General features: G+C 39.8%; 1 protein-coding gene across 2 annotated transcripts; it reads right to left on the reverse strand.

Annotated features, from left to right (window-relative positions):
• Positions 1–998: 998 nt before the first annotated feature.
• pic (DNA damage-binding protein pic) lies at positions 999–13,809 on the reverse strand. Of its 2 annotated transcripts, none has more exons than XM_022812860.2 (19): positions 13,596–13,809; positions 11,491–11,591; positions 10,662–10,931; positions 10,019–10,260; positions 9,623–9,723; positions 9,303–9,411; positions 8,933–9,206; positions 8,057–8,386; positions 7,755–7,823; positions 7,203–7,375; positions 6,841–6,994; positions 6,250–6,446; positions 5,930–6,014; positions 5,142–5,312; positions 4,347–4,492; positions 3,959–4,103; positions 2,692–3,141; positions 2,065–2,454; positions 999–1,827 (listed from the first exon to the last, which is right to left on the reverse strand). In XM_022812860.2, exons 1-19 carry the CDS (start codon positions 13,654–13,656, stop codon positions 1,651–1,653), a joined length of 3,645 nt encoding a protein of 1,214 aa, XP_022668595.1. In that variant the 5' UTR covers positions 13,657–13,809; the 3' UTR covers positions 999–1,650. The 2 variants fall into 2 exon arrangements, with proteins under 2 accessions (XP_022668595.1, XP_086848629.1); XM_086992503.1 differs by having other exon boundaries at positions 9,303–9,426.
• Between the last annotated feature and the right edge of the window lie 4 nt (positions 13,810–13,813).

Genomic DNA, 13,813 nt, shown 5'->3' on the forward strand with positions numbered 1-13,813 from the left:
AAATGAGTCATTTTAAATCTATTTATTGTCTGTCAAAAGCAGCGTGTACAGCACTAGAAGTATAGAATGCATCTATCCGGCGGGGTTTATACGGCCTGCAGGTGGCTGTTGGAGCATACAGTTTTCAAAAACCTAAACACCGACCTGTGGGAAGAAATCAAGATATTTGAGGTCAGCGGGACATCATGGCCCGATGGCTTGTGAGAGTTCTTTACAAATGGAACCGACTCAATGGAATTAATAAAGGTTTACCTCCAGACTTTTCTGGTCCAGCTGGAGTGTCAATGACGGCAATTTGTACTGTGTCAGAGCTTAATAGAACTTCAAATGGACCAACCGTATTTTTAGTTTCAACAAGTTGAACTCACATTTAGCTCGCCGAAAAGGTCGAGACGATGGACGAGTGAGCCCCTTGAATACTGAGACTTGCAGATATGCCTTCACAACTAACCGCCAAATTCTCAGACTCGCTTAAATTCTCACAAACGACCTCTCCTGTAAACTGCGATTCTAAGGGTACTAAGTAAGTTATTATCTTTAAGGACCAAGCTCTTTAAGCTAAATGAAAACACAGTTTGGTAAAAAAAAAAAACGGAAAAGCTTTTAATATCACATTACCTTATGTTATACTGCAGTTAATTGATATAGAATATAACCTAACGATAATTAATCTCGAAGATTCCGATAGCAAACTCATTTAATAACGCATAAACGGGCCAAGCCATACGGTTTACCCAGCTCCCATTGAAAACTGGTGAATTGACAGCAACTGCCCATTCTCTACGCGGAAATTATAGTGCTATATTTCACAAATATACACTATTAAATGCCACGTCGCTGTTCCTTCAGCCAGCTCAAGAACTAGTAATCCTATTTGGTCTCCTGTACTGTCACAAGAAGTGACTAAAAGCCAACACCGTAAAATAGCATTTCGCCGGAGTGCATAAATATTTCTGTCTGTAATTGTCCTATAATAATGGATTAAACAAACAAGCATATCAAGTGGACAAAGCATGTTTATACTACCATTTATTTATTTACAAGTAGAAGCGATTCATTCTAATATTTATATAACTATTCCGCTTTTATACCCACAACCTCGCTAGTGACGAGGAACGCACCATTCTGAATAATAAATATTAAAGTTATTCAGAATACATATATATATATATATATATATATATATATATATATATATATATATGCATTTAATGAGTTGTAATAATAATAAGAATAATGTTCTTGTTAGTATTTACGATACCAAAATGCATCATGATAAGCATAAAATTTGACGGCGTACCGTGTACTAATTATGTAGCGGCCAGGGAAAGAAGGAAGTCTCTAATTCATTAATCAATTTAGTGTGAATTACCTAAACCAAATACTCTGTGATCTCAAGCAACTATTAAAAAAAATGTTACTAGATATTTGTCGTTTTCTTCATTTGTTCGTGTGCTTATCCCGAGTACAGTTCCTATAGTACATAGTTATCGCTTCCATTAAACCGACCGACATTTTAGGCAAAAACTTGAGCTTATGGAAATTGGTACTCTAAATACTTAGCATTCGTTGACAAGTTAACGTTAATTTTTTTGTAAATAGCGATTCGCCCTTTTTCATTCTCTTGCTCGCCCTCTCCTTGAGCCACAATTAGTGAATCCTTGTGAGATCCTCGACGAGCTTAACTAGATCTTCCGGAGTGGCCGGCCGCTTAACGCCATCCTCATCAATGCTGATACCTTGAGCTACTTGTCTGAGAGCCTCTCGAGGCAAGTCCAGTAGCTGTTCGATAAGATCACCATCAATAAAGCCCACCGCCGGTTCCACCTGAATCAAAATTCAAGTAAATTTATGTTACAATAAATCAAATAATTTTTATCTAACCACACATGTTGCGTGCGGCATATCGAACCAGCGTGTACTCAAGTCAGCGCATAATAATGAGGCTATGAAATACGAAGTGGAAATTAGTCCCACAGTTGGTTTTGAACTACCACATTATAGCTTTCATCCTCAATGCAACTTTGACAAAGGGCTTAGTACAGGAAAAAATCTCGTCCATACCTTACGGTCAGCGACAAACGTCCGCCAGGAGCTGTGGTCAATTTTGCCGACTGACTTGATAATTTTCGATAGGTTATTTTGTACATCATTTAGTAGCTGGTAGAGTTCTTGCTTGATCGGAACGAGGACCCCGACGGTTCCGTGGACTGAACCGTACAAAAAGCTTTTGTTAAGAGGTAGTGGCATGTCGCCAGGTTGTGCCATCACTAAACTCCCTCTTGTAATTACGTTAACCATCTCCCCTAAATGGAATTGAGCCACCTCGTTCATGTGGGGCCGCACGTCGTCGTTAGCGGACGCGTCTCGCTTACACACATACAGGTTCATGTTGGTCTCGGCCCCTAAGAACGTGTCTTCATCTAAAATCTCCACGGCTGTTGTCCAATTGGTCTGAAATTGTACCGCGCATCCCAAAACAAGACCTGCAGTTACTATAATCGGTCGCAAGATACGCGATCGAATAAATAAGTCCGCTCCATTCCCTTACAACGGCCACTTTGTAGAGCATTCGAGCGAATCACAATATATTAACCGTTTCATATTTACACATGTTTCAATTATATCTTCTTCGATTTTACATGATAGACGTTATTTTTGTGTCACAGAATAGCGACATGAAGAACAAACCTGATAATCACGGCCCAGCTCTTCAAGAGATGTGATGCCAGGATTGAAGCTGAGTAACGTCAGGGAACGCATAAGATCGCCGACCAGGACATAATCCCCCTGACACTTGAGGTGTAGAGAAATGATGTTGTGAAAGTGCGTACATTCGTTCTGTAAATCTTTGTCGGCGTTCCATGAGTAAATGCGTACCGTTGAGTTGATCGAAACGAGTAAACGCTGTTGAAATTCCCGGATGCAATAGGGCGCACCAGAAGCTTCTTTTTCGGCGATCATCTCTAGCCGGTTGTCGTGCCAGCGGAACACGATCAATCGACCGATCTTCGGATCAGATTCCTCGGCATTCACGAATGATGTACCAACAACGTAGTATGGGTGAGGGTCTCCGCCTAGACGAGCTGAACAAATCGACACACTAAACTCGTTCGGGCAGAATTGCATCGAGTGCAACACCTATAGCGCAATGGCGGCATCAATGACACGTAGTTTTGGTTAACATTATTTAAGCGTGGATATATTATTATAGATAAAGAAAGATTATAGAAAAAGATAACGGAATGTACAATATCTCTTATCACAGAAGGAAGTGGAGAAGTGATCTGCGGAAAATAGCGCAGGAGTTTTGCTAGAGGTATGCATGTAGTCTTGCAAGCAGTACATCCACAAGTAAAAACAAGCCCACATCTATTGCAGCATGAAGGCAAGTATTTAATTAATATTAAAGGTAATTAACCCGTGGCTTACAACCAGCCTGTACTGTGTAGACTGAATCACTCCGTGAGGTATTAACTGCTGGACTAATCCAGAAAGAAGTCCACAGCATGACTGGCTTTACGCCAATTCCTCGCCAAGGCTTACAATGCGGAGTGTCAATCCGATGTGCCGTGTTTCTTTCTATTGGTCTGCTGCGCCAGTGAGATCTGGAACCACAATGCCTATGTCCCTGATGAACGAAAATGTGCACAAGACTTGTGGTCTGTTGCAATACTTACGGCCGTTACTATGTGTTGTTTCTTGCGGTACTATTTGCACAGGGTTACAGTCGCTACCATTACCTACACGAAAAGTAAATTTAACTTTGCACGCAAAGTTGAGCGCCAGTTGAACCAACGTCAGCTTAGAGCGCGCTGCCAACTAAGCCATCCTGCTCTGCAAAGATGGCATAGTCTGAACACACACACAGCACGTACCTATTTATCTAGGTATACGCTGTCTGTGCGTGGCTATGCTAAGGTTAGACTCGCTGTGTGATAAATATGGGAGAACCCACCTCGAAAGTGTTCTGATCAAGAATAAGCAGTGAATACGTTTCATCACAGCTAGAAGGACGATGAAGCGTGGCATTCGAAGAGGTGCCACCTGAGCCCCCCGCGCTTCCATCTCCTCGATCTGCACCGCCTGCTGGATGGCCATAGCTGAAATGAACCAGAAAAAGGAGGTGATTATCCTCTTGTTTAAATATTTTAGTAAATTAGTGTATGCCAAATTAAAGCACCATTTCATCTACTTAGTGCACCTGCATACGATGTATAAGTCGCTTCAAACCATTTTACACACAAACTCCTCTGTATCTTACTTTATTAGCTTCATCGACTTTACGTTTTCTCCAATATTTCGTAACAGAAAGTGCAATCAAATAGCGTTTGTTAAGTGCTTACTTTGAGAAGTCCTTTTGCCAACTGTACGCGCTCACTTGAGACTTATTTGGCGCGTCGAGACTTGCGCATCGGAATCCCGTAGGTCCAGCGTTCGCCGACAGCATTGCGGAGCGACATACTAAAACACCAAATGTTCCTGTATCCTCCTGCAAGTGCGATGTTTAACACCAAAACAAAGGCCATATTCAAACTTTAAGAAAGACTAGACTTGGGGCAGCTGCTAACACCAAAAACTCAACAACGACCAAACTTCTGCCAGTTGATCCGATTTAAGTAAACGGTTTCACTTTCTGGAATAATATACATATTAATATGTATGTGACAAAGCGTGCTTTGATTTTAGCGGGCATTCTATAGCTTCATGGGCTACTATCATTCAGATACGGTGATTACCCAAACGGCCCCCCATTAGCAGGTAAGACAGTATGCTTCGATGACATAAAAAGCGGGTGTTGCTGGACACTTACAAGGCGTTTCCCCGGGTGGCGAATAGGAAAATATCTGCGCATCTATATAATGCGCATCGGGAGACATGCCAAAATCCCTGACGCCGACCGAAACCAGATCAAGCGTGCGGTAATGCTAAGCAGGGATCTCAAAGGTATCCAGGGCTGCGGTATGAAGCCACTATGACGCATGCCAGTGAGAAAGAATGGACGTCTTGAAGATATGCCATAACAGTTTCAAGACTTTACCCCCTCAATTAACGTAAGGAAAAAATTACAGCGACTGGAAGAGCTAGCTGCATATGGGCGGAATTCTACACACAAACGAAATCTATCTAGCATCACATACCTGGTACGCGATGCGCTTTGGCGATTCACCAAGATGGACCGTTCGGATATGCAATTTCTGGATCGCATCAATGGTTCCAATGACGAATTCATCCTCTGATGCCAATGCTAACGAATCGGGGAAGGCCTCAGAACTAAAGGAGCACATATGTTTAACTTCTCGTAGATTTACCTGGAAAGGCCGCGAAAAGTCGTAGCGGATAAGACTTCCTCTACGCATGTCTCAAAGATCCAATAGTAATTAAAATTATTATTATTAGTAATAATACTAGTATGATTTGTACTCAACCTACACAAATCTACGTCTTTTGTACTCAATATATCAACAGCTTACTAAATACACACGCTCATACAACTCGACTGTAATTTTTGAAAAGTAATTTAACAACTATTTACTGTCATATACTACAAATATATCACAAATATTTACGTGATTCAACCTATAAAATTATTCCAAATATTAAACGTAAAGCCGTTCTACACGATATTTGCACGCCGTGGAGCGGATCAGTATTAATGACATGTTATTTATGAAATTAGTTATTTTGTAAAGTTGATATATGACTTAATATATGATCATCAAGGAGTAAAGTGTTATTATTTGATAATCTTCATGACGGAGTGGAGAGTGTTATTCTTCTTATAATATTCACGATTTAAATAATGATCTTAAAATAAGCAAACCTTATAGAGCCGTATAAACTATGGTACCAATAAAATAATAACAAGAAGAGAAGTTTCACTGATTGGCTAGAAAATGGATTTCATTGGAGCATTCCTTTTATGTACCTTACTGAAAACGAGTTTCGAGTTCGACGAATAGATCACCGTTGGTCTGTCTGAACAAGCAAAAACACTCCACGTTCTTTGAGATCTGTAAATAGAAAGGTAATAAGTAAATTGAGCTACAGTTCGTAACATGTAATCAAAACCAATGAAAATAATAACACACTCATGTCACGCCAGAAAACATACACCTCTTACGGTGGAAAAATCAGCAGTAAATATTTACCGAGGATTTCTTAAATGTCATTGGAAAATACGTTTTTCGTTTAATATCTAAAATACTTTCACTAAAAAATCAAAGAATGTGTTCTCCGGCAACAAACCTGAACTTTCGTAACGTAGTAGGCTGGGTTCCTAGAGTAACCCGTTTTTGTCGGCCGAGCTGCCCATTTGCTTCAATTGCAAAGTAAAAGAGCGAACCATCGGCTAGGGTGCACAGCAAACAATCCATCTGACCCTCAAATGTAATTTTTAGTACCGAACGCGGAATAACATCCTTTGGAAGGTCCTGTCTGAACACCTGTAATATTGGTAATTCCTCTTTATGATATATATATATATACACTTGTGCTTCAATTTGTTTTCGCATTGCCTCTGCTATTAGAATTAAAATAATACTGATTACGCTTGGATAAAAATGTATCCGTGCTGAAGCTCGAAGCACAGATAATGAAAATGATGATGTTTATACTCACGACTTTACAGTACGATAAATATGCTAGGAACATCTCTTAAGTTTTAGGCTTTTGAATTCGACGTGAGTAAATAAGGAACGTATATAACTACGGACAGACACCGACGGGGATGTCAAAAAGTCAACATATTTGTCTCTCAAAGGTAGAGGGAGAAAAAGAAAGGTTAAGTTGCTGTGAAAAGAATAAAAATGGTTCTCATTCTGCTAGTGCCATATGTACCTCCTCGAGGTCAGGCAGGTAAAGGATTCGGATCGAGACATCTGTCCAGAGACCAACGGCGACAAAGCCCGTACGGCTGCCTTCCTTATCCAATGGATTGACATCAAGACAGGCAATTTCGTGCTCGAGGATTCTTCGACTCACTTCTTTCACACTATAAGGCAAACGTAAAGCCATTTTTATTTCGTCAAAACTTACAAACCACATCGGTACGGCAACAATATATATATATATAACACTTCAACGGTTTCTGCAATATATGACTAATTACAGTCAAACAAATATATAGTACAGATATATTCTATATATCTAGATATATTCAGAAATACGATAAGTATAGATAGTTCGACCAAAATACGAACTTTCCCTCCTCTATCTCAAGATAGACAAGTTCGTTCTGGAGGGCCACGACAACTTGTACGTCGTTACAGGCACACTGCGTGATTAGCTGGTCCTGGGGAGCACGCCACTGGAACACTTTACTTTTACTGGCCACGGAAATCAGATTTACATGTCGGTCAGTAATCTGGACAACCTGAAACTCAAAATTACTTCGTAGAATGTCTACAACTTATTTCAGTATAATTTGCTTACATTATAACGGATCAAGCGGTTATAGTGAAATTTTGGCAAATTGTTTATTGCGATAAACCACTATAGCAAGCCAAATGTGTGCACTAAAGGTAACCAACATATCAGCTTTACATAACCGAAAAAAGATGTCTAGTACTAAATAAATATTTCAATCACTAGTTAAGAAAAAGAACCAACAAATCCTATTCGAATCGACATTAACATATATTGTTTTTATTATGAAGAATTAATGGAGAACTTTGCGGTAGAGGAAAATATGGGGTACATGTTAAATGAGCATCTAATACAGTGAGATTGGTAGGTTTGTATTGGTGCTTTACCTGGTCAGCAATGACGTTTCGCGTGCAGAACGTCTGACTATCACTATCGAAAGCTTCCGGAAGAGCAATCTGAAAAGAAAATATAATAAATGGATTGTGAACAAACGAAATTCCATTACAGGTGGTCCACATATACGCAGAGCGAAATGATTTTTAAAATATTTCTTCTACTTTCTGTTATATAGTCCATAATATATGAACCTCTCCGCTAAGATAAACTCAGAGACTAACACTTAAAATGCAACTTCAGCACTGACTTCCATCACAAAAGTATTATTTACTATTGTTGTCTATCTTCCCACCTGTTCGAGTTCATCCGCAGAGCTACAGCTGAAGACGCGGGTTTGACCAACGAATGACAGAACCAAAGTGTCTTCTTTCTGCGTAACAGGCGACGAGTCGCCTACACTTTCAGCGGTTCTAGAAGCACTGGTTACCCCACCTGTTTCAATCGCACCAGTCGCTGGTGTGGAAGCAGTGTTGAGCTGTGACGTGTTCAAACGCAGAGGCCATATACCTTTTATGCCGCTAAGTTCAACGGAGGCCAGCTCGTGAATTCCAATTCCATTACGAATGATCCGAAGGGAACCACAGACGCCCGAACCTGAGCACGTCACTAGCTGTCCTTGGCCCTATCATGTTGGTACGAAAGCGATTAATTGCTATTGTCGTTATGAACACAATGAAGACGAGCTTTTGTGTAGGGCGATGAAAGTCACTATTTACTTAGTAGATTTTATGCAACACTTAACATAGAGTGACGGCGCTGTACACGCACACAACTCCAAGCACGACAGACGCTGGGTAAATTCTTTGCGTTGTAATGGTACCAATAAAATGAGAATGCAAACATAGTTGAAAGAAAATACTATCAATAAGAAGCACATTTTGCTACATGAGTGAATCGTATATGACTTTAGCATAAATAGCAAAAAACAAAGTCAAGCGTATTATTACATTATGTTACCTGTCCGTTACGGAAGTGTAAATAAGAAACATACGTAAGTTTTAGGTATGGTATTGACATTAAAAATTACTACGGACATAAAGTCAAGCATGTCTGTTCCCTATTTTGCATTTATTTATTATTTTACGTCTAGACCACCTTGCTTATCTCTAGGCTTAGATCACAAATGCACCATCGCGAAGACAGATACGACAACATAATAAGAGCGTACCTGTTTTTCGAGATCAACAACGACCATATCGATGATGGGTCCGAGATTGGTATAGCTTTCCAGGACTTCAACAAATGGTGCTTCTGGTCGAATCCGCACCAACTGACTATCGCCTAAACGCGAACCCACAAATACAACGCCGTTGTCTAGATATGAAAGGGATTCGGCCATTGAGACGTCCCCCAATAGCTCGAGTGTAAGTTTCGTTACACGGTTACCCTCGCGATGTAGTACCAGGATAAAGATGCGTCCGCAATATCCTCCCAAAATGTACCTAGAGGATACAGAATACAAATACCAATTAGAAAATGCCTAAATGCGCTTAGCACATATGTATACTGTTGGGCTATTAAAAGTCCAAGTGTCGTACCTGTTCGTATCAATTTTGCAGTAGCACAGCATCTGAGTATTAAGCATAAGCGTTGGAGCGACTGCGACGTAGTCGGAGCCCCAATGGTAGACAATAGTTTCACCACCAACTGGAAATTGCATATCTTCCACTATAATTAGTGATAAAAGCTACACATATTTTTAGAATCAAACATAGTGCTTTAAGAAATTACATTAACGTGATATAATAAAAAATTGCATAACATTTGCTTAGTCTTATTACCTGCAATATCATATATCTTAAAATCAACGTAAAAAAAATATAGCGGACTAGAACAAGACACAAGATGTGCAGCTTACCGATTATAACTCCACATTCGGCATCATCAACAGGAATAAGCATTTCTGCTTCACAGTCCAAGTTTCGTTGGGACCAGGGTCCCTTCACAAGTTCTTTTTCTCTAATATCATACCACAAAACGACAAGCAAATTGTTACCGCCAGTTCTTGTAGAAATGGCATAAAGTGTCTATAAAAACATGTTAGCAGGATTTTGCTAAAACAACACTGGATTAATTGCACCGACGATGCTAACGTCGTCGACAAACCAGCAACAACATAACCGCTTCCAATCCATTAGGCAATTTCAGGTATTGGTAATGTATTGCATATGATTAACAAATGTATTACCTAGCCAAGCCTTTATATAAGCAGTTTGATAAGAGAGAATAAAATCCCCTAAAATTAAAAGCTCACCGAAGCGAAATACAGTGAGTTTTCATGTGTCGGCTTTGCTGCTCCTCGTGGATAACAGCGAGAATAGGCTGATCACCGTGTAAGCTATTTGAACGAGCTCCTCCAGCTACCCCCACGCCCGAGGGTCCCGCCACTGATCCGCTTCCTGGTGTTGGCAGCAAACACATGTCGACAATTTGGCTCTCCTCCATACGAATGTTATACGAGCGCAACTCGCGAGCCTCCCGATTCAAAGGTATTACCTAAGTGTCGATCAACAAAAGACTGTTTACATTATCGATGGGATTACGTGCAACTGTCTAGACATCGAACCATGTCTGGACGACGGAGGCAACATTTTTCTCTAATTGTAAGCTTAAACAAATACACAACATCTGCTTTTCATGACGATAAAGCTACTATACAAGTTGATTCTACCCAATTAAATGTTTGATCCTAGTATAAAGAAAAACCATACACCAATTGTCCGCATCTAGAACGTTCAGCCAGCTTTTTCCTCGGCCATACTCCTGTTAGTTGCACCGAAGCCATCGAAGAACTTCACTTTAAAAGTAGGTGCCCATCACGAAACTCTCACAGGAATTTCTTAAAAGCCTTAGTCATACAAATCACAGAATTCACTACTATTATCGGCAAGATGTACCTTAAGTAAGCCGTCGTAAAGGCGAAGCGCAATCAATCGGGCTCTGGGCTGATCGATAACAACAAGGTTGCCTGCTTCCGAGGCCCGAGCATACTGGTCCATAACACAGCCATGCGCCCGCGTGATGACTTCGAAGACATCACCGGACTCTTCACTTTGTATCTCAACAATGGCAACATTGTATTTGTCTGTAAGAAAGAATAGGAGATCCTTCTGCTCGCCTGGGTAGCGTAGCTTTTTCATCACCGAAATGCGTCCATTGATGTTAACCTGAATGATCGAAAAAAAAGGCAGATAAATAAGGCAACGAGATGCCATTACGGACTTAGTGCTTCGACGTGAATCCACGAATCGCGAAGGTTGTAAGCACTTTGTCACCCACACTAATAATTCTAGAACACCTTACAGAGCGGCGCCATAAAAGGATATTACTACGATTGCACGTGATAAACTGTTTCGTTTAGGTAAAACAATCAATACAAATAAAGGAGCTAGTAAGCACCCAATACAGATTTAGTAGTTACTTCTTTTCTATTTTCAGTAATAGCATGAGTACTAAACAACGCTATCTTCTTTAATTTGGACACGGAGCCTTGGAGTTATGAAACAACATTTGAGATCTCTATGAACAAGTATCTGTCCCAAACTGTATGATGCTAAATATCAAACATGTATAACGTCGGTGGCATAGCTTTTACTGGATATAGAATAAGTAATAGCGATATCGGCGAAATCATATGTAACCGACTCTGGCGAACGTTTATGTCATAACTAAAAAATGAACAAAACAAATTCATATTCATCTGAACGGTAACACGACGGTTCTTACCTCTTTGATTGGCTTGAGGCCGTCAATCGTTATTGTGGATATTTCTAGACGAGTATTCTTGGCCACAATCAGATTTCGTTCTGTCGGTGAAGTGAAGTTTCCTGTGGGCACAGTGCGGACAGGGGCGTACCAGCGATCAGTGAAAAAGATTATTGTAGCTTTATGCTAATTATGCACGGTACCATTATGTACATAGCAAAATATGCTAGCCTAGATTTTATTCAGTCAGTTTCATTAGAGAAGCAACATCTACCCACGCATAATAATGATGCTTATGTGTATCACCGTCAAAAAATTTCATGCAGACGCAGAGCTGCATCATCGAAAAACAAAGCTCTAAAAGCTTGACCATGAGCATATGAAATAATCCGCATTGATAATGCGAGAAACTAATGGTAAACTGATAACAGCAGAAGTTTACCATAACTTGTAATCTTGCATTCAGTACTCAGAATCGGACCGAAGTTGAAAAACGGTTGAAATTATATTCAAATCGTGAACAGATGTGTGCTAATATCGTGGAAATAACATCTGAGAACCAAATTGCATTGTAAAAATTGCAGTATATGTTCTGGTAAAGTGTTCTCATGTGTATAAGTTTTTCGTCTGCACTTCGTGCCTGGCAGTTCAAATCCACTAATTCAAACGATGGTGCTCTATAATTATTTCGAGTCAGCGTCAACTGATACAGAGCAAACAATTTCAATTTCTAGCCCTCCTCGCTTGCTACGCGTTACCAAATCCATCACTTAATAAGCGAATGGAATATTTATACGTTTAGATATTAGCCCGAACGTTTTTTTAGTGATCGCATCAGTACTGGTAAGTCGAACGAAGGAGTAGTTAGCGAAGGAGGTATTTGGCGAATGTTAGGGTAAAACGTGCAATGTTAACAGGCGGCCGGCTATCAAAGACCATTTAAGTTCCCTTGATTTTCAAAACAGTCTCCCAACAAGCAAATAGGATATAGGAAATATAGAAAGAATTGCAAGATTTAATCATTATTAAATAAATATGTACATATATCAAGCGAAATTTGAATCAATATATATCTTCCGAAGGAAATGAAGCTTTTTATGTTATTGGTATGTAATTAAAATTACCGTGTAATTATTATAATTGCAGTTCTTTTCTATGCGTGTTTAGATTCCTTTGCTAAATATGAAACTGTCATTACATTTTCAAAAGATCATGGCTTGGTGACGTTATAAACATCCAAACCTGAGCAACGTCAGCAATTGTCGATAAAATTAACTTTGTAAAAGTGCCGTAATACTAGCCTAGATTTTATTTTCAGTTTCATTGGACAGGCAGTATCTATTATCGCATAGTCGTCATGACCACATTTTGTCGATTGTAGCTCTTAGCACGAAATAAGACGCAGAAGAAATGCAAAAATATATAAACAACCAAGTACACACCTAGACGTACACGTAAAATAGAAGAAAATGACCCTCGCAGATTATTACAAAATAAATTTGTTTAATTTTAACACTTAGTCTAATTTTTTTTTTCATTCCGCCAATTACTATGAAGCAAACACGCGTATATACACAAAAATTACTACATGCATGACTATTGCGAGTTGTTCCTTAATATAATCTAAACAGTCTTTCATAGAAATAGGCATAGAAAACTGCTAGCGCTAGAGCGAGGATAAAGCTCGGTCATATCTCAACTGTCCCATACGATCATTGTTTCACTCGTTATCTCTTTAACTATCTAACAGACTGTACTCAATTCTGCCAAATCCACCGTACCTGACAGCATAAAACTACCTTCCGAATCGGCCAGCGCCTATGACACCCAATTATCGCATTTAGTCGAACAATTGCTGCTCATCACTCTTATTTTCATTATAATTATTATTCTATTATTGCGTCAATTTCTGTATTTTATCTGTCGCTAGGCTAGATGCAGCGTATGTAATCAAACATATGAAACGCACGTGAGTCGTGCTTATTGTGTATTGCTTATAGTGCAACGTTTATCGTTTTCTTCTAGGACACTTCACGCAGCCAATAAATGGGTTGGTGGCCTAGTGCATCCTTTTTCCGACGCCGGCTCCATCCCTCCTAAACAAGCAACTATAGACATTAACTAACCTGTTACCGAAGCGGTCACTGCAGTTGGCTTGTGAGCCGTGACAATGTAGTTGTACGACATTATGCACCAGATGTCTTTTGCGAAGAAACTCTTTTTTTACCGCTGTTGCAGCTGCTGCCGCTACAGTGCTTCGCCAGCAAAACTCGATTGCACCCGCATCAGCCCTCGCTACAAACAAAATACATACAAACCGACGGATGGATAAATAGACGGACAA

The sequence above is a fragment of the Varroa destructor genome, unplaced genomic scaffold (assembly GCF_002443255.2).
Source record: "Varroa destructor unplaced genomic scaffold, Vdes_3.0 BEIS01000006.1, whole genome shotgun sequence".
NCBI classification, from domain to species: domain Eukaryota; kingdom Metazoa; phylum Arthropoda; class Arachnida; order Mesostigmata; family Varroidae; genus Varroa; species Varroa destructor.